Source organism: Mustelus asterias, chromosome 24, assembly GCF_964213995.1.
Source record: "Mustelus asterias chromosome 24, sMusAst1.hap1.1, whole genome shotgun sequence".
In the NCBI taxonomy this organism is placed as follows: domain Eukaryota; kingdom Metazoa; phylum Chordata; class Chondrichthyes; order Carcharhiniformes; family Triakidae; genus Mustelus; species Mustelus asterias.
In genome coordinates this window covers 3,216,974-3,234,858 of record NC_135824.1, presented here as the reverse complement: position 1 = coordinate 3,234,858, position 17,885 = coordinate 3,216,974, and the positions used below count along the sequence as shown (strand labels likewise).

Below are 17,885 nucleotides of genomic sequence, written 5' to 3'. Positions count from 1 at the left end.
CAAAAGATCGGATCACAGAGAAAAACAGACAGACACAAAAATAAAGAAAAAGGCTAACAATCTCTAAGAACAGTTTACTAGCTGCAGGAGTGAGACTCCATGGTTTAAATTGTTCCCTGTCTGGGTCAGAGAGGTTCAGTGGCTTTGCAGGAACACAATTATTTACCTTGTTAAGTACCAGCCCTGACTTTCAGTCACAAGTTTCACAGATAATGAATGCACAGATTCAGCAATGCTTTGAGACTCACAGGGAAATTGAGGGCGAGTGGCAGTGGAAATTGTCGAACAACTTGTGATGATATCTAGTTCACGGGTATTTCCTCCTCACCACAAGATGCTGCATGATTTATACACTAACAACAGCACTTGCCATTATGCTCAGTGTTACACTGGCAGCAAATTTTACATTCTATAACTCAGGAAAGTCTCTTAGTGGAGAGGGTCAGAATATTACACTCCCAACCAGGGGATGACACCAACCTCTTTCCTTCCAATCTGCTGTAAAAGCAATCGTTTATATAGGACAAACCTGAGACATTTCAGGAACGACGGTAGAGACAGCTGATCACTTTCAGGAGACGGCGGAATGCAATCTAACTCGGAATCCTCATTCTCCAGGTCTCTGGTTGGTGCACAGTCTACGGACATGGAATTCAGTGGCGGCTTACTGTTAGGGCAGCTGACGGCACCTGTTTGGTTAACTAAACGAATCACAGAAAGTTAAATTGCAGATACAGCAAGCAATAATCTTCAGCCTGAAGTGCCGAGTGGATGATGCAACTCAGCCTCAGTCTTCAGACATTTTGCTTCACGCCGCAGGATATCAAGAAATGGCTGAAGGCACTGGATGCTGCAAAGACAATGAGCCCTAACAACATTCCGGCATTGGAACTGAAGACTTGAAATTCAGAACGTGTGACGGCCCCAGTCGAGCTGTTCCAACACAGCTACAACGCAAACATCTACCCAGCAATGAGGAAAATTCCCCAGATAATTGGCCAGGTTGGATTTGTCCTGTTTTTTGTGCATGTCCTGTACACAAGAAACAGGACAAATCCAACCCGGCCAATTATCAGCCCATCAGTCTACTCTCAATCATTAGTAAAGTGATGGAAAGGGACATCAACAACGCTATCAAGCAATGACGCTCGGGGGTCACTCAACTCCTGACCTCATTACAGTCTTGGTTCAAACATGGACAAAAGAGCTGAAGGCCAGGGGTGAGGCGAGAGTGATTTTAAGGCAGCATTTCACCAAATATGGCATCAAGATCCTGAGCAAAACTGGAATCAGGGAGAATTACGGGGAAAACTCTATGTTGGTTAGAATCATACCTGGCACATAGGAAGGTGGTTGTGGCGGCTGGAGGTCAATCATCTAAGTTCCAGTTCATCACTGCAAGAGTTCCTCAGGGTAGAGCTCTTTGCAGCAGAGATTACTGGAGTGCCCTCATTGACTTTTCCCATGCCTAGCCCAGGGCACTAAGACCAACTGCAGTGACTGACTGAGATCAGCTGATTCTGCACAGACCAGGGATCGAACCTAGGATCTTTAGGATTTAGTGGTGTTCTAGGACCAACAATCCTTAGCTGCTTCACGGTTGGAAGTGGGGATGTTCGCTGAAGATTGCACAATGTTCAGCACCATTTGCAACTCCTCAGATATTGAAGCAATTCACATCCAAAAGCAGCAAGACCGGGACAATATTCAGGCTTGGCTGACAAGTAGCAAGTAACATTCACACCACATATGTGCCAGTTAATGACCATCGCCAACGAGAGAGAATCTAACCATCGCCTCTTGACATTCAATGGCATTACCCTCACTGAATCCCTCATTATCAACATCCTGGGGGTTATGATTGACCAGAAGCTGAACTACACTAGCCACACTGTGGCTACAAGAACAGGTCAGAGGCTAGGAATTCTGTGGCAAGTAACTCATGCCCTGATTCCCCAAATCCAGTTCACTACCTGCAGGGCACAGGTCAGCAGTGTGACGGAATACTCTCCACTTGCCTGGATAAGTGCAGCTTCAACAACACTAAAGTTTGACAGCATCTAGGATAAAGCAGCCGACTTGATTGCTACCCCATCCACCAGCATTCACTCCCTCCACCCACTGATGAATAATGGTAGCAGACTATACCATCCACAAGATGCAATGCAGGAATTCACCAAGGCTCCTTAAGCAGCACCTTCTAAACTCACAACCATTACCATCTAGAAGGACTAAAGCAGCAGACACATGGGAACATCTCCACCGAGAAATCCCTCTCCAACTCATTCACCATCCTGACTTGGAAATGTATCACTGTTCCTTCACTGTGTGGAGTCACAATCCCAGAACTCCCTCCCTAACAGCACTGCGGATGTACCTACACCACAGGGGCTGCAGCGGTTCAAGAAAGCAGTTCACCACCATGTTCTCAAGGATAACTAGGGATGGGCAATAAATGTGGCCTAGCCAGCGAAGTCCACATCTTGTAAATGAAAAAAAGTGTATTGTATGGTGACCGTTATTAGAGGGAGATGGAGTACAAGAGTAAGAAATTGCTCCAATTGCAGATGAGGCCACACGTGGAGAACTGTGGAGTTTTGGCCTCCTTACTCATGGAAGGACAGTCGTGCCTTAGAGGAGGTACAACAAAGGTTCAGAAGGCTCATTCCTGGAAAGGTTGCCTATCGGGGAGATTGAGTTGAAGGACCTATATTCTCCAGAGTTTAGAAGAATAAGAGATGATCTCATTTAAACTTATAGGATTCTTAGAGATTTTGACAGGGTAGATGCTGAAAGGCATCTAAAGCACAGGGACACAGTCTCAGAGTAAGGGGTTGGTTATCTAAGACTGAGATGAGGAGAAATTTCTTCACGTAGGAGGTTGTGAATTTTTGGAATTCTCTACCCAGAGAATGTAGATTCTTAGCCAGAGGAGATGCAAGATTGAGATCAAAGCATTGTTGGGCACTAAGGGAACGAAGGGTTAACAGGATAGGGCAGGAAAGTGGAGTTGAGGTCGCAGATCGGTCATGATCTTATTTAATAATGGAGCAGCTCTTAATCTTACAATCTAACTGATTCACAGCACACAATAATGGCAATACATTTATAAAGCAACTTTAAAGAGAAGTGCATTGGATGTCCATTTTATAGAAGCACTGAGGCAATGACAACTTGCATTTATATAGCAACTTTAACATAATTAAAAACATCCCAAAATGCTTCACAAGAATACAATAGGATTAAATTTGAACTGAGTCACGTAGACAATTATGAGGACTTTTAACCAAAAGCTTGGTTAAAGAGGTAGTAGAGTTTTTGATGAGCTTCAGTTGAAGAGGGGGTGCAAAGATGGGAGGCCAGCTAAGTGAACATTGGAATAGTCAACAGACAAAAATTAGGAGAGGCAACGAGTGCCTTAGTCAGAGAGAAGAATTTTAAGGTGACACCTTAGAGGAGGAAAGGACATAGAGATGTTAGGGACAGAACTCGAGGGCGGGGACCTAGGTAGAAACTTGGTGGCTCTGGGGAGGGGAATCTCTGGGACACATTTGCATGAACAGCAACCAGGCAGACAGCAGATTTATCACATTCTCTGGGCCACTAACAGACTATTGACCAAGCTCAGTAAGAATCAATGAATAGCAGAATTCACCTTTACAATCTAGTCACTTGGGACTGTCCGTCAACTACAGGTTTGGGGCAACTTCTTATTCCGAGAAACCTGTATCATTTTAATTTTTAAAACTAAATGCCAAATCTCTGTGAAACTTAGGCAACAGCAGGTTAGATTTCATAGCAAAGAGCAGTTTGCAGATATTTTGCCTCATGAATATGGATGGATTTGTGACTGAAATACGCACCCAGCTGTTTCACGCTATACTGGAATCTACTTAAAGCAGTTTATTAATTTTCAACAACTCAGAACAATAGAATAAAATTCATCTTACTTTTCTCTTCTTCATCCTCCTTCCCACTGCCATCTGATTCATTGTCGCTCAAGATGATCCTTGCCGATGAAGAACTTTTCTTCCTCGGGGGGAAAAACTCGACGCAGTCTTCATCGTCACTGTGTGGGAACTCCTTCTGGGAGCTGTCCAGGCAGATGACAACTTCATTCGCATCCTTTAACTCTGTGCTGGGCTCACTTGGAGCCGTATTGTCCTTGGTCTCTTCACCATCAGCATTTCTCAGAGGAAAATCGTTCCCAGTTGGGTGTTTGGGAGAAATCCGTCTGCTGCTATTTATATTCTTCGGTTTATTAGGTTTATGCACTGGTTGCTCTGTGCTTGAAGGTGGATCTATTCTCAAACTATTACTTTCACTCCAAGGCGTTTCAAAATCATCCAGATCATCCCAGTCATCCAGGCTAATAACAGAGGGAAATGACTGATCAGGGTCAAGCTTCTTGGGAACAGGGCTCGTTACTGCAGCCTGCCTCAGAGGAGAACCAGGTAACAAAGCAGGAGCCGTTTGTAAGGTCGATTCCGATTGCTTGACAGTTTCTTTCCGGAAGTTATTGATTTTTGGCTGCTGCTCGTTAGGTTTTGTCGAGCACAGGATTGATTGTGGTTTATTCACGGCGACATTCTGAAAAGCATTCACATTCCTGTCCCTCAGAGCGCAGGTACCGGTTACTCTTTGGATACTGGATGTTCCAACAGTGCCTGGGAGAATCTTCTTAAATGTGAATGTCCTGTCAATAATGAATTAGATTCAAATGTAAACCTTGTTTGGAGATGTGCTGATGGTACATGGTATTAATCCTAGGCATACTTAACAGGGTCAGAAAAGACATTGCTTTCATTTGACATTCCTTTCTCTTTCTAAAAGAATTTGCAGGATGCGGGTATTGCTGACAAGCTGCTACTTACATCCCATCCAGAGTTGCCAAGGCAATTCAAGCATCTAACCATCTCCCCTTAACATTCAATGGCATTCCCATTGCTGAATCCCCCACTATCAATATTCTGGGGCCTACCACTAACCAGAAATTGAACTGGACCAGCCATATAAATACTGTGGCTACAACAGCAGCTCAGAAAATGAGAATTCTAAGTTGAATATCTCACCTCCTCACTCCCTAAAGCCTGTCCATCTACTAACAACAACCCAGGGATGCAATGGAACACTTGTCAATTCCCTGGATGAGTGTGGCTCTAGCAATACTTAAGCTCGACACCATAACCTGCTAGATCAGCGCCCTATTCACCACCTTAAACATTCACATCCTCCACCACTGACACCCAATGGCAGCAGTGTGCATCATATACAACATGCACTGCAGCGACTCACCGAGGTTCCTTCAACAGCACCTTCTAAAGCATGCAGGTGCAGCAGGCAGTGAAGAAGACAAATGGTATGTTGGACTTCATAACAAGAGGATTCCGAGTACAGGAGCAGGGACATCTTGCTACAGTTATACAGGGCTTTGGTGAAGCCACGCCTGGAATATTGTGTGTAGTTTTGGTCTCCTTATCTGAGGAAGGATGTTTTGCTATGGAAGGGATACAGTGAAGATTTACCAGACTGCTTCCTGGGATGGCAGGACTGAAGTAGGAGAAGAGATGCGGAGTTTAGAAGAATGAGAAGGGATCTCATAGAAACCTATAAAATTTTAACAGGACTAGACAGGGTAGATGCAGGGAGGACATTCCAAACAGTGGGCGAGTCCAGAACCAGGGGTCATAGTCTGAGGATATGGGGCAAACCATTTAGGACTGAGATGAGGAAAAATTTCTTTCCCCAGTGGTAAGCCATTCTCTACCACAGAAAGCAGTTGAGGCCAAAACATTGTATGTTTTCAAGGAGTTAGATATAGCTTGGGGCTAAAGGGATTAAAGGGCATGTGGGGAAAAGCAGGAACAGGTTATTGAGTTGGATGATCGGCCATGATAACGAATAGCAGAGCAGGCTCAAATGGCCTATGTAAAACTGTAACCCCTACAACCTAAAAGGGGGAAAGGCAGCAGATACATAGGAATCTGCAAGTTCCCCTCCAAGCCACACACTGCTGACTTGGAAATATATTGCTGCTCCTTCACTGTCACTGGGTCTAAATCCTGGAACTCCCTCCCTTACAGCATTGTAGGTGTACCTACCCCCCCAGATGGATTGCAGTGGTCCAAGAAGGTGGACAACCACCATCTTTGCAAGAGCAATTAGGTAGGGATGGGCAATAAATGTTGACTTAGCCAGTGAGGTCCACATCCCATGAATGGATAAAAAAAATAGCTACTTCTCTTTTGAAGGTTATTATTGAATCTGCTACCGCTATATTTTCAGGCAGTGCATTTTAGATTACAACTCACCGTGTATTTTTTTTTCATCATATTGCCAGGTTTGACAATCATGATTTCTTTAACAAGAGACCACTGATTCATAGTCAGCAGATGCCAGCTAGTGAGTTGATCGTACTTCACATAAAACCCAGTGATTGTGTGGGATAGAACACTCAAGACAGATGTATAAGCAAACACAGTTAGATGCATATACGGCTTCAAATACAATTTTTTATAAAAGGAAAGAAGTGCATCACGAATATACATTTTAATCATATATCCACTGGTAACACAACCACAAAAGTCAATGTACTGGATATAGGCACAGCATATGTCCATTACACAGAATTGCATTACCTCACTTTGATCAGATGTTCAATACATACCCTTGCTTGTGTTTCCCAAGTGAGAGCCTGTTGTGGACCCCCTTCTCTGAGTGAAGCTCCAGATGTTTCTGGAGGTTGTTCTGTGGTAAGCACGTCATTCTGTAGAACAACCAACTTAAAATAAGCTTTATCCTATGTTTGTGTAAATGTCCAGTGACGGCTTAATTTATATTCCTTCTTTCAAAAAGAAACGTTTTACTTTCTCTCTGCACCACCCCTCCCTGGTCAGATGGCCTCCTCCCAGATTTCTGTCAATGCTGCGATACAACGATCTATGTGGAATAGCACAACATGAGCTAAGACAACTCCAAATCTGCTTTTCTTTCAATCTCCAAAAGTCATATTTCCTTAGTTTTGTTCACATCAAACAACGACGAGACAGAGTACAGGAATGCGATAGAGAATCTGGTGAACTGGTGCGGCAACAATAATCTCTCCCTCAATGTCAACAAAACGAAGGAGATTGTCATCGACTTCAGGAAGCGTAAAGGAGAACATGCCCCTGTCTACATCAATGGGGACAAAGTAGAAAGGGTCGAGAGCTTCAAGTTTTTAGGTGTCCAGATCACCAACAACCTGTCCTGGTCTCCCCACGCCAACCCTATAGTTAAGAAAGCCCGCCAATGCCTCTACTTTCTCAGAAGACTAAGGAAATTTGGCATGTCAGCGACGACTCTCACCAACTTTTACAGATGCACCATAGAAAGCATTCTTTCTGGTTGTATCACAGCTTGGTATGGATCCTGACCTGCCCAAGACCGCAAGAAACTACAAAAGGTCATGAATGTAGCCCAATCCATCATGCAAACCAGCCTCCCATCATTGACTCCGTCTACACTTCCCACTGCCTCGGCAAAGCAGCCAGCATAATTAAGGACCCCATGCACCCCGGACATTCTCTCTTCCACCTTCTTCCTTCGGGTAAAAGATACAAGTCTGAGGTCATGTACCAACCGACTCAAGAACAGCTTCTTCCCTGCTGCTGTCAGACTTTTAAATGGACTTACCTTGCATTAAGTTGATCTTTCTCTACACCCTAGCTATGACTGTAACACTACATTCTGCACTCCCTTGTTTCCTTCTCTATGAACGGTATGCTTTGTCTGTATAGCGCGCAAGAAACAATACTTTTCATTGTATGTTAATACATGTGACAATAATAAATCAAATCAAATTCAAAATCAAATCATTAAGTCAGAAGGTTGAGGGTTCAAGTTCCACTCCAGGAAAAATTTACAGCAGAGCAGTGGGGGCATTCAAAAAGGAACTGGGGAGAGTACAGGTCCAACATGATCTCTATAGGGAGAAATGTAGGAGCAATAAGTTCAGGGAACCCTGGAATTGTCTGGGACAATTCGGGACTGGATAAGGAGGAAGAGAATGGCTTTCAGCAAGTCCAAATGGAGCAATTCAGCTGTGGACTGAGAGGAATGTAGGAAGTGCAAGCTTAAGTTAGCAATTAGAAGAACAAAAAGGGGACATGAAAAAGGACTTGCAAACAAGATTGAGGAGAATCCTAAGATATTCTATAAATACATTAAGGGAAAGAGGTTAACCAGGGAAAGAGTAGGACCAATAGAGACCATGGGGGCAATCTGTTTGTGAAGCTGCAGGACATTGGATGAATACTTCTCATTGGTCTTATTGTGTGCAGTTCTGGTCACCTCACTATAAGAAGGATGTGGAAGTGCCGGAAAGAGTGCAGAGGAGATTTGCCAGGATGCTGCCTGGTTTGGAGGGTAGGTCTTATGAGGAAAGATTGAGGGAGCTAGGGCTGTTCTCTCTGGAGCGGAGGAGGCTGAGGGGAGACCTAATAGAGGTTTATAAAATGATGAAGGGGATAGATAGAGTGAATGTTCAAAGACTATTTCCTCGGGTGGATGGAGCTATTACAAGGGGGCATAACTATAGGGTTCATGGTGGGAGATATAGGAAGGATATCAGAGGTAGGTTCTTTACGCAGAGAGTGGTTGGGGTGTGGAATGGACTGCCTGCAGTGATAGTGGAGTCAGACACTTTAGGAACATTTAAGCGGTTATTGGATAGGCACATGGAGCACACCAGGATGATAGGGAGTGGGATAGCTTGATCTTGGTTTCAGATAAAGCTTGGCACAACATCGTGGACCGAAGGGCCTGTTCTATGTTCTATGGTCTTCATTCAGGAAAACATAGGTACAGAATTCAGAAAAAAGGACTGTAACAACCTTGAGCAGTTTTACATAGGAAGGAGGTATTGGAAGCTTTGGCAAGACTTAAAAATGGACAAATCCCCAGGCCCAGATGAATTGAATCCCAGGGTGAAAATTCTGAAGGAGGGAATTAATCTCCACTTGGAAAGACATGGGTTGATTAGGGATAGTCAGCATGGTTTTGTCGGAGGGAGGCCATGCCTAACAAATATGATAGAACTTTTTGAAAAAGTGATCAAGTGTGTGGATAAGGAAGTACAGATGATGCAGTTTATATGGATTTTAACAAAGCCTTTGACAAGGATCCACATGGGAGACTGATTGAGAAGGTTGAAGCATATGGAATTCAGAGAAACCTGGCGCGTTGTATCCAAAAGTGGCTTAGTAATAGGAAACAAAGGTGGTGGTGGAAGGCTGAGTGACTGGAGGCTGGTGTCCAGTGGCATACCACAAGGTTCAGTGCTGGGTCCCTCATTGTTTGTTATATACATAAATGATATAGATGTTATATATATATATAAATGATATAAATGATAACATGGGAAGAATGATAAATTTGCAGGTGAACCAAGATTGGTAGGGTAGTTAGTGAAAAAGGTTGTAGGTTACAAAAAGATATAGATGGGTTGGGCAGTTGGACAGAGCAGTGGCAAATGTTATTTAACCCTGATGAACGTGAGGTGATACACTTTGGAAGAAGTAAGAAGAAAAGGGAATATTTAATGAATGGCAGGACACTAGGGAGCTCATAGGAACAGGTGGATCTTAGGGTACTTACTCACAGATTCCTGAAGGCAGCAGAGCAGGTGAATAGGGCAGTTAAGAAGGTATATGGGACACGTGCTTTTATTAGTCGTGGCATAAAATATAAGAACAAGGAGGTTACATTGGGGTTGTACAGTACATTGGTGAGGCCACAGCTGGAGTACTGTGTGCAGTTCTGGTCACCTCACTATAGGAAGGATGTGACTGCACTAGAGTGGGTACAGAGGAGATTCACCAGGATGTTGCCTGGGATGGAGCATTTGAGCTATAAGGAGAGACTGGATAGGCTTGGATTGTTTTATTTAGAGCAGAGAAGACTGAGGGGGGGAACATGACTGAAGCGTATAAGATTATGAGGAATATGGACAGGGTAAGTAGGAAGCAGCTGCTCCCCTTGGTTGAGGGATCATATTTTTAGATTAAGGAGCAGGAGATTCAAAGGGGATTTGAGAAAATAAATAACTCAGAGGGTGGTGAGAATCTGGAATGTGCTGCCTGGGAAGGTAGTGGAGGCTGGAAACCTTACAACCTTTAAAAGTATTTGGATGAGCACTTGAAATATAACATTCAAGGATATGGGAAATGTGCAGTGTTAGCGCAGCTTTAGTCATAGTTGTCAGTGCAGTCTCGATGGGCTGAAGGGCCTTTTTTGCACTGTACGAGTCTATGATTAGATGCTGCCACAGTCCCTTTAAGAAGCCTGTAATCATGCTAAACCAAACTGTGCCCTTCAAAGGGAGGGCAATGATTGCAGACCTGTCTCGGTCCCTTTAAGGGGACAGTAGCCAATACAGACCAACTCCAGTCCTTGTAATGGGACTGTAATCATTGCAAACCTGATTCTGCCTGATTAAGGGGACGGTAAGCATTACAGACGAGTCTCAGTCCTTTTAAGGGAACTATAGCCATTACAAACCAATCCCAACCCTTCGAAGGGGACAGTGGCCATTGCAAACCAGTCCAGGCCCCCTTTAAATGGGACTGCACCAATTCCAACCAGAGGTGGTCACTTTAAGCGGACTTAAAGAGGACCATTGCAAACCGGCCCGGCCGCATTAAGGGGGCAGTAGCCGCGGCAGCCCGATGCCGACCGCATTAAGGGGACTATAACCCAGGCTCCGCTTACCCGCTCCAAGTTACCGCGCAAATCCCGCCAGCGTCTCCAGGAAGTGCTCCTGGAGTCAAAGGTCCACTTCCGCCGCCGGTTTCTATGGGAACCGCTGCCATGCCGCTCAGTCAGAAGCTGCGGCAACACAGCGCAGAGGCCAGAGCCCGAGCCCAGAGCCAGAGCCCAGAGCCAGAGCCCGGGCAATGGGCCAGGTTGGTGCCAATATTAGTGAATAGTTACAAACATTGTCCCAGGGACGGGTTTATAAACTCCCTCCCCCCAGCCCCCTGTGCATTGCTGGATCTGCTCGGGGAGGCGGTGGTATTTTCACTGGATTAGTAATCAAGGAACAAATAGCGAGACATCTGGATATAAATTGTCCCATTGGTAAGACGCAGCATGGGTTCATGAAGGGAAGGTCATGTTTGACTAATTTGGTGCAATTCTTTGAGAACATTACATGTGCAGTGGACAATGGGGAACCTGTGGATGTGGTGTATCTGGATTTCCGGAAGGCATTTGACAAGGTGCCGCACCAAAGACTGCTGCACAAGATAAAGGTGCACGGTGTTACGGGTAATGTATTAGCATGGATAGAGGATTGGTTAACTAACAGAAAGCAAAGAGTGGGGGTAAATGGGTGTTTTTCTGGTTGGCGATCAGTGACTAGTGGTGTGCTTCAGGGATCAGTGTTGGAACTGCAATTGTTTACGATTTACATTGATGATTTGGAGTTGGGGACCAAGTGTAGTGTGTCAAAATTTGCAGATGACACTAAGATGGGTGGCAGAGCAAAGTGTGCAAAGGGATATAGATAGTCTAAGTGAGTGGGCAAGGGAGTGGCAGATGGAGTACAATGTTGGTAAATGTGAGGTCATCCATTTTGGTAGGAATAACAGCAAAATGGACTATTATTTAAATAGTAAAAAATTGCACCATGCTGCTGTGCAGAGGGACCTGGGTGTCCTTGTGCAGGAACCTCAAAGAGTTGGTTTGCAGGTGCAGCAGGTAATTAAGAAGACAAATGGAATTTTGTCCTACGTTGCTAGAGGGATGAAGTTTTAAAACAGTGAGGTTATGTTGCAGCTGTATAGGGTGCTGGTGAGGCCACACCTGGAGTACTGTGTACAGTTTTGGTCTCCTTGAGAAAGGATATACTGGCACTAGAGGGGGTGCAGAGGAGATTCACTAGGTTGATTCTGGAGTTGAGAGGGTTGGCTTATGAGGAGAGACTGAGTAGACTGGGGCTATACTCATTGGAATTCAGAAGAATGAGGGGAGATCTTATAGAAACATATAAGATTATGAAGGGAATAGATCAGTTAGAAGCAGGGAAGTTGTTTCCACTGGCGGGTGAAACTAGAACTAGGGGGCATAGCCTCAAAATAAGGGGAAGCAGATTTAGGACTGAGTTGAGGAGGAAATTCTTCACTCAAAGGCACAAACTCTGCGGCTCAGAAGGGGCATGGGTGGGGATGGTGGGGACTTAGAAATGGAAAAAAAGTTTTAATAAAGAAGGAAGACACTTCCATTCGTGAGGATGTCACAAAGTGCTTCACTGAGTTAACTATTTCTTGAAATGTCACTGTTGCTCTGTAATTAAATATCACAGCCATTTGCAGGTTTACAAAAAGCAACCAAATAATAAAAAAGACAGAAAATGCTGGAAAATCTCAGCAGGTCTGACAGCATCTATGGAGAGAGAATAGAGCCAACGTTTTGAGTCTGGATGACTCACGATGTTAGTTGAAAGATAAATGTTGATCAGAGCGGGAGAGTTTCCCTGCCACGTATTCTTCAGTAGTGCTATATTATCTTTTATACCCACAAAAACAGAGACCCCATTTAATGTCTCTTGCAAAATTCCGCAGTCCCAGCAATGTATCTCTCCAGGGGTGGCACAGTGGTTGGCACTGCTGCCTCACAGCGCCAGGGACCCAGGTTCAGTTCCAGCCTCGGGTGACTGCCTGTGTAGAGTTTGCACGGTCTCCCTTTGCCTGCGCGCGTTTCCCCTGGGTGCTCCAGTTTCCTCCCACAGTCCAAAGATGTGCGGGTTAGGTTGATTGACTCGGCTAAATTGTTCCTTAATGTCAGGGGGATTAACAGGTGAAGAAGGGGATTCCTAACCAATAGGATTCATAGCAGAATTCAGTCCTTAAGAGGACAAAGGATCAGTAAAGAGTTAAATGATTATTAGGCAAGCTAACACAAACAGCTTACACATATCTGAATGTGGTAAGCAAATCAGAACAAGTAGTTATGAATTTAAAACATATATGCTGATATTTTAAATGTATTGTTCAAATTTGTCAAGCAAAGTTACCGAAAGGCATGGTGGTAAATGTCAATAGTTTAAAGCCAAAGGTCTGGGAACCGGTTAGTCAGCAGTAATCTTATCGGGATTTTCTATGAGGGTCCGTATTCTGCAACTGACTCATCAGAGTATGACCTCTGAGCCTTTGAAGGATCGAAATAGAATGAAAAAGGCTCTATTTCCCTCAGTAGAGAGGTCAATAACCAATGGGAAGATTAGAGCTAGGGAGTTGAGATGAATTGTTTTCACCCAGAGAGTGGTGAGGATCTGGAACTCACTGCCTGAGAGGGTGTTAAAGGAAGAAACCCTCATCACAAAACAAAAACTTGGATACATACTTGAAATGCCATAGCCTATATGGTTACAAACTAAGAGTTGGAGAGTGGCATTAGGGTGGATAGCTCTTTTTTGACCGGCACTGAGTAGAACAAATGGCTTCCTTCTGTTCTGTAAGTTTTCTACATTTATATGAAGTAAGCTGACTACTGACAAAATTAATATAAGTTGATAGTAATATGTTTTTGTTCTGTGCTGCTTTGATTGCAAGTTAAAAGAATCCATTGATGGATATTGGGATCGCTTCTCTATAAATAAGACTTTTTTGTCACCTCATTCAGTTCATCACAATCAGCAACATACTTAGAACACAAGAGGAGATGTGCAGGAAATAGGAAGGGAATGGGCAGTGTTTATCTTCAGCGATTGGAATTAAGGTAAGTTGTTGGACGGAATGGAGGGAGCTCAATGCTATAGAGAGGTGGGTAAATATTTCCATCCCCTGACACAACACAAAAATATAAATAAAATGTGAAAATAACCTGATGCCGGTGGTGCTGAGAATTTAACATACATATCAATATAAATACTTGATCGCAAAAGGGTAGAAACTTTATTGCAGTAAAAAGAACAGAAAATGAAACAAAAATGAATTACAAGAGTAGAAATTATGATCCACACTATTTTTGTGCAAATGCTTAACAGTTTCAATTATTTCAAATGTGTGTGAAAATAGCACTTGAAGAGTTTCAACATATTAAATGGATCTCGAAATCTGGAATTCTCTCCCTCAAAAGGTTCTTGAGGTTGGAGGTCAACTGGAAATTTCAAAACTGAGATTGATGGATTTTTGTTAGGTATGATAATTAAAGGCTACAGAACCTAGGCGGGTAGATGGAGTTAAGTTATGGATCAGCCACGATCTAACTGAATGACAGAACAGGCATGGAGGGGCTGAATGGCCTCCTTCTTGTTCCAGTGATCTTAGGTATTTGTATGAAAGCACCACGGATTTAAGTTTCCAGCCTGTAATAATATCACTAACCTAACCAACATCTATCAGACATGAAGACACCCTGCCTGATTGATGAGGTTGAAATTGAAACCAAAGAGTGAACTTATTTTAAGTATCAAATTACAGCAGATGCAAGCCTACCAGCCCTATTCACATTGCAACACACAGCAAAAGTATTTTCAAAGTGATTCACAGTATAAATCTGATTCATTTTTTAATATTCCTGCAGCTACAGGAAATCCAAGCACGTCAATCAGCACCAGAGGAAAGGGCTGTTCTTCAGACTGTCCAAAGCACCTGTCCTGCAGGTCCAGATTGGACACGGCCCATGGAGGCTGGTTGTCATTCTGCTTGCCTCTCTTTCTTGGCATTGTCCATGCCCTGGTAGCTATGGAAAGAGTGTGTGCAAATGTCCTCCAGCATACTTGAGCTCTTGTGCAACTGGTGAGGACCAGGGGGTCTGGAGTGTGTAATTATTATAGTTACCAGTGTTTTTATTTAGGTTTATAAAGTTTCCTTTACTTTTATAATTAAGTTCATTATTCATTGTAAGGAAGTTTTGTTTGTTTGTTTGATTGGTTAGTGGCAGTGTCACTTTTTTTAAAAAGGGAACTGGAAAAATACAGGTTAAAATTGAAATTGCTGCCTCTTGTCTTTAGCAGATGGCAAATCTATGGTTGGCAAGTCTGTACTTGACTCCCATTCTTGTCAATTCCTGCCCACTCAATGTTGGTTACTCTTATACAGGCGATGACCTGCCTTTTTTATCCAGTTACGATGACAGGTCTGAATCCGAAACATTAATCTGCCTTTGTTCTTTTCAGATACATACATAGAAACCCGACAGTGCAGAAGGAGGCCGTTCGGCCCATCGAATCTGCACCGACCACAATCCCACCCAGGCCCTACCCCCACATATTTACCCGCTAACTACGCATCTCAGGGACAATTTTTAACCTGGCCAATCAACCTAACCCACATCTTTGGACTGTGGGAGGAAACCGGAGCACCCGGAGGAAACCCACGCAGACACGAGGAGAATGTGCAAACTCCACACAGACAGTGACCCGAGCCGGGAATCGAACCCGGGACCCTGGAGCTGTGAAGCAGCAGTGCTAACCACTGTGCTACCGTGCCGCCCCACTGTTGAGGAGATTTCCCTGTATGTCAAAACGTATTTTGCTTTTGTTTCAAGTCTATTTATTAAAGTTTAGCTATGGAATTCTGATAAGTGAGTGAAGCCCATTGACAGAAAAATTTTGTTTTGGTCTCGAGCTTGAGATAAAAATTGATCAATTTGTATTTCATTGCAACAGATTTATCATTCATCTCGGAATACAATCAGCACTTCTATTTAAAAATTCATTCGTCACAAAAAAGATTCTTTTTATAAAATGGATATTTGCCTCTAGTTGTAATTTGACATTGACTGGATTTAATGTCGTGAGCATTTAAAACTGATCACAGATCATCTTATGCCCAGAAAAATCAGAAATACAGTCAATGTGTAATTTGAACTCGATGCAATTCATAATAAGAAACAGTTTGGAAAGCAGGTAGATTATTAGTATTTTTTGAACTGTTATCAGCATTGTAAATGTTTCCCTTGTGTCACATCAGCCTTGCGATTTAATAAGATCTGGGCCTGGGATTCCACAGTATCTGAGCAGCCCCATCATCTCAGAGCAGTGGGATGGGGTAGGAAGCACACGCAGCCAAGCCACACATGTTCTTCCCCTGTTCAATGTAGAAATATCTAAAAAAAGAAAGAGAAAGAAAGAACTTCTATAGCGACTTTTTCAAGCACAGGATGACAAAATGCTTTACAGTCAGTTACATCTTTTGAAATGTAGTCACTGCTTTATTGCAGGAAATGCAGCAACCAATCTTACACATAAGCTCCCATAAACAGTAAGATAAAAGCAAATTACTGCGGATGCTGGAATCTGAAACAAAAGCAGCAACTGCTGGAAAATCTCAGCTGATCTGACAGCATCTATGGAGAGAGAACACTCTAGTCTCTCCACGGAGGCTGTCAAACCTGCTGAGATTTTCCAGCATTTTCCTGTTTTTGACCCACAAACAGCAAGTTGGAGACACGGCAGTCATAAAAAGTTTTGCCTAAGTGTATTTCAGGGTTAATGCACAGTGACGAGGCTATTTCTGGTAGTTGAGTAGCTTTGTTACTGTAAGGCGTGATCAAGTGGCTCTTGTCTCAGGATGGCCAGCACTTGTACCACCATCATGGGTCCTTGCAATTCACTCAACCAAAGGTAGTTCAGCTCTTATTTATTAAGTAATTTACTTAATAAATAAAGTTATTTAAGTTATTTATTAAGTACACCAAACAAAATAGGCTCACATGAAACTGGTCACACACTGCTTTCTTGAGAGCATTACACATTCAATCTCGACAAATAACTTTCTAAGTCACCTTCACGCACTCCTATCCTGTCCTTATCTTTTGCAGCCCTGATGTGGCTGTGTTCTGTGTATACACCAGGTGAGAGCAATTGCAGCCCCTGTTCCGTCATTTGAACGAGCTCACTTCCACTCCTAGTTCCATGAATATTACAAGATCAATTGATTTTTGGACATTAAGAGAATCATAGAATATGGGAATAGAGTGAGAAAGTGGAGCTGAGGTAGAAGATCAGCTATGATCTTAATCGCGGAGCAGACTCAAGGAGCTTTCCTTTTAGAGGACAAAGAACAAAGAAAATTACAGCACTGGAACAGGCCCATCGGCCCTCCAAGTCTGCCCCGACCATGCTGCCCGACTGAACAAAAACCTTCCGGGGACCATATTCCTCTATTCCCATCCTATTCATGTATTTGTCAAGACACCCCTTAAAAGTCACTATCGTATCCGCTTCCAATACCTCCCCTGGCAGCGAGTTCCAGGCACCCACCACCCTCTGTAAAAAAACTTGCCTCATACATCTCGTTGAAACCTTGCCCCTCGCACCTTAAACCTGTGCCCCCTAGTAATTGACTCTTCCACCCTGGGAAATAGCTTCTGACTATCCACTTTGTCCATGCCCCTCATAATTTTATAGACTTCTATCAGGTCACCCCATAACCTCCGTTGTTCCAGTGAGAACAAACCAAGTTTCTGCAACCTCTCCTCATAGCTAATGCCAGGCAACATCCTGGTAAATCTTTTCTGTACCCTCTCCAAAGCCTCCATGTCCTTCTAGCGACCAGAATTGAACACTATATTCCAAGTGCGGCCAAACTAAGGTTCTATAATGCTGCATCATGACTTGCCAATTTTTAAACTCAGTGCCCTGGCCGATGAAGGCAAGCATGCCGTATGCCTTCTTGACTACCTTCTCCACCTGCGTTGCCACTTTCAGTGACCTGTGTACCTGTACACCCAGATCCCTCTGCCTATCAATTCTCTTTAGGGTTCTGCCATTTACTGTATATTTCTCATCTGTATTAGACCTTCCAAAATGCATTACCTCATTTGTCTGGATTAAACTCCATCTGCCATCTCTCCACCCAAGCCTCCAACCGATTTATATCCTGCTGTATCCTCTGATG

At 43.5% G+C, this 17,885-nt stretch overlaps 2 protein-coding genes across 2 annotated transcripts in view; both read right to left on the bottom strand.

Annotated features, from left to right (window-relative positions):
• blm (BLM RecQ like helicase) overlaps positions 1 to 10,793 on the bottom strand; it is a 48,181-nt gene extending 37,388 nt beyond the window's left edge. The window contains exons 1-4 of the mRNA XM_078241175.1: positions 10,750 to 10,793; positions 6,668 to 6,766; positions 3,951 to 4,696; positions 530 to 701 (exon numbers count right to left, since the gene is read on the bottom strand). Of these exons, the coding sequence (XP_078097301.1) occupies positions 530 to 701; positions 3,951 to 4,696; positions 6,668 to 6,765 (1,016 nt within the window). The 5' untranslated portion in view covers position 6,766; positions 10,750 to 10,793. The remainder of the gene's footprint in view (positions 1 to 529; positions 702 to 3,950; positions 4,697 to 6,667; positions 6,767 to 10,749) is intronic.
• A 3,118-nt stretch (positions 10,794 to 13,911) lies between these two features.
• ctsh (cathepsin H) overlaps positions 13,912 to 17,885 on the bottom strand; it is a 31,878-nt gene continuing 27,904 nt past the window's right edge. Inside the window, exon 12 of the mRNA XM_078241190.1 lies at positions 13,912 to 16,092. Within this exon, the coding sequence (XP_078097316.1) occupies positions 16,017 to 16,092 (76 nt within the window). The 3' untranslated portion in view covers positions 13,912 to 16,016. The remainder of the gene's footprint in view (positions 16,093 to 17,885) is intronic.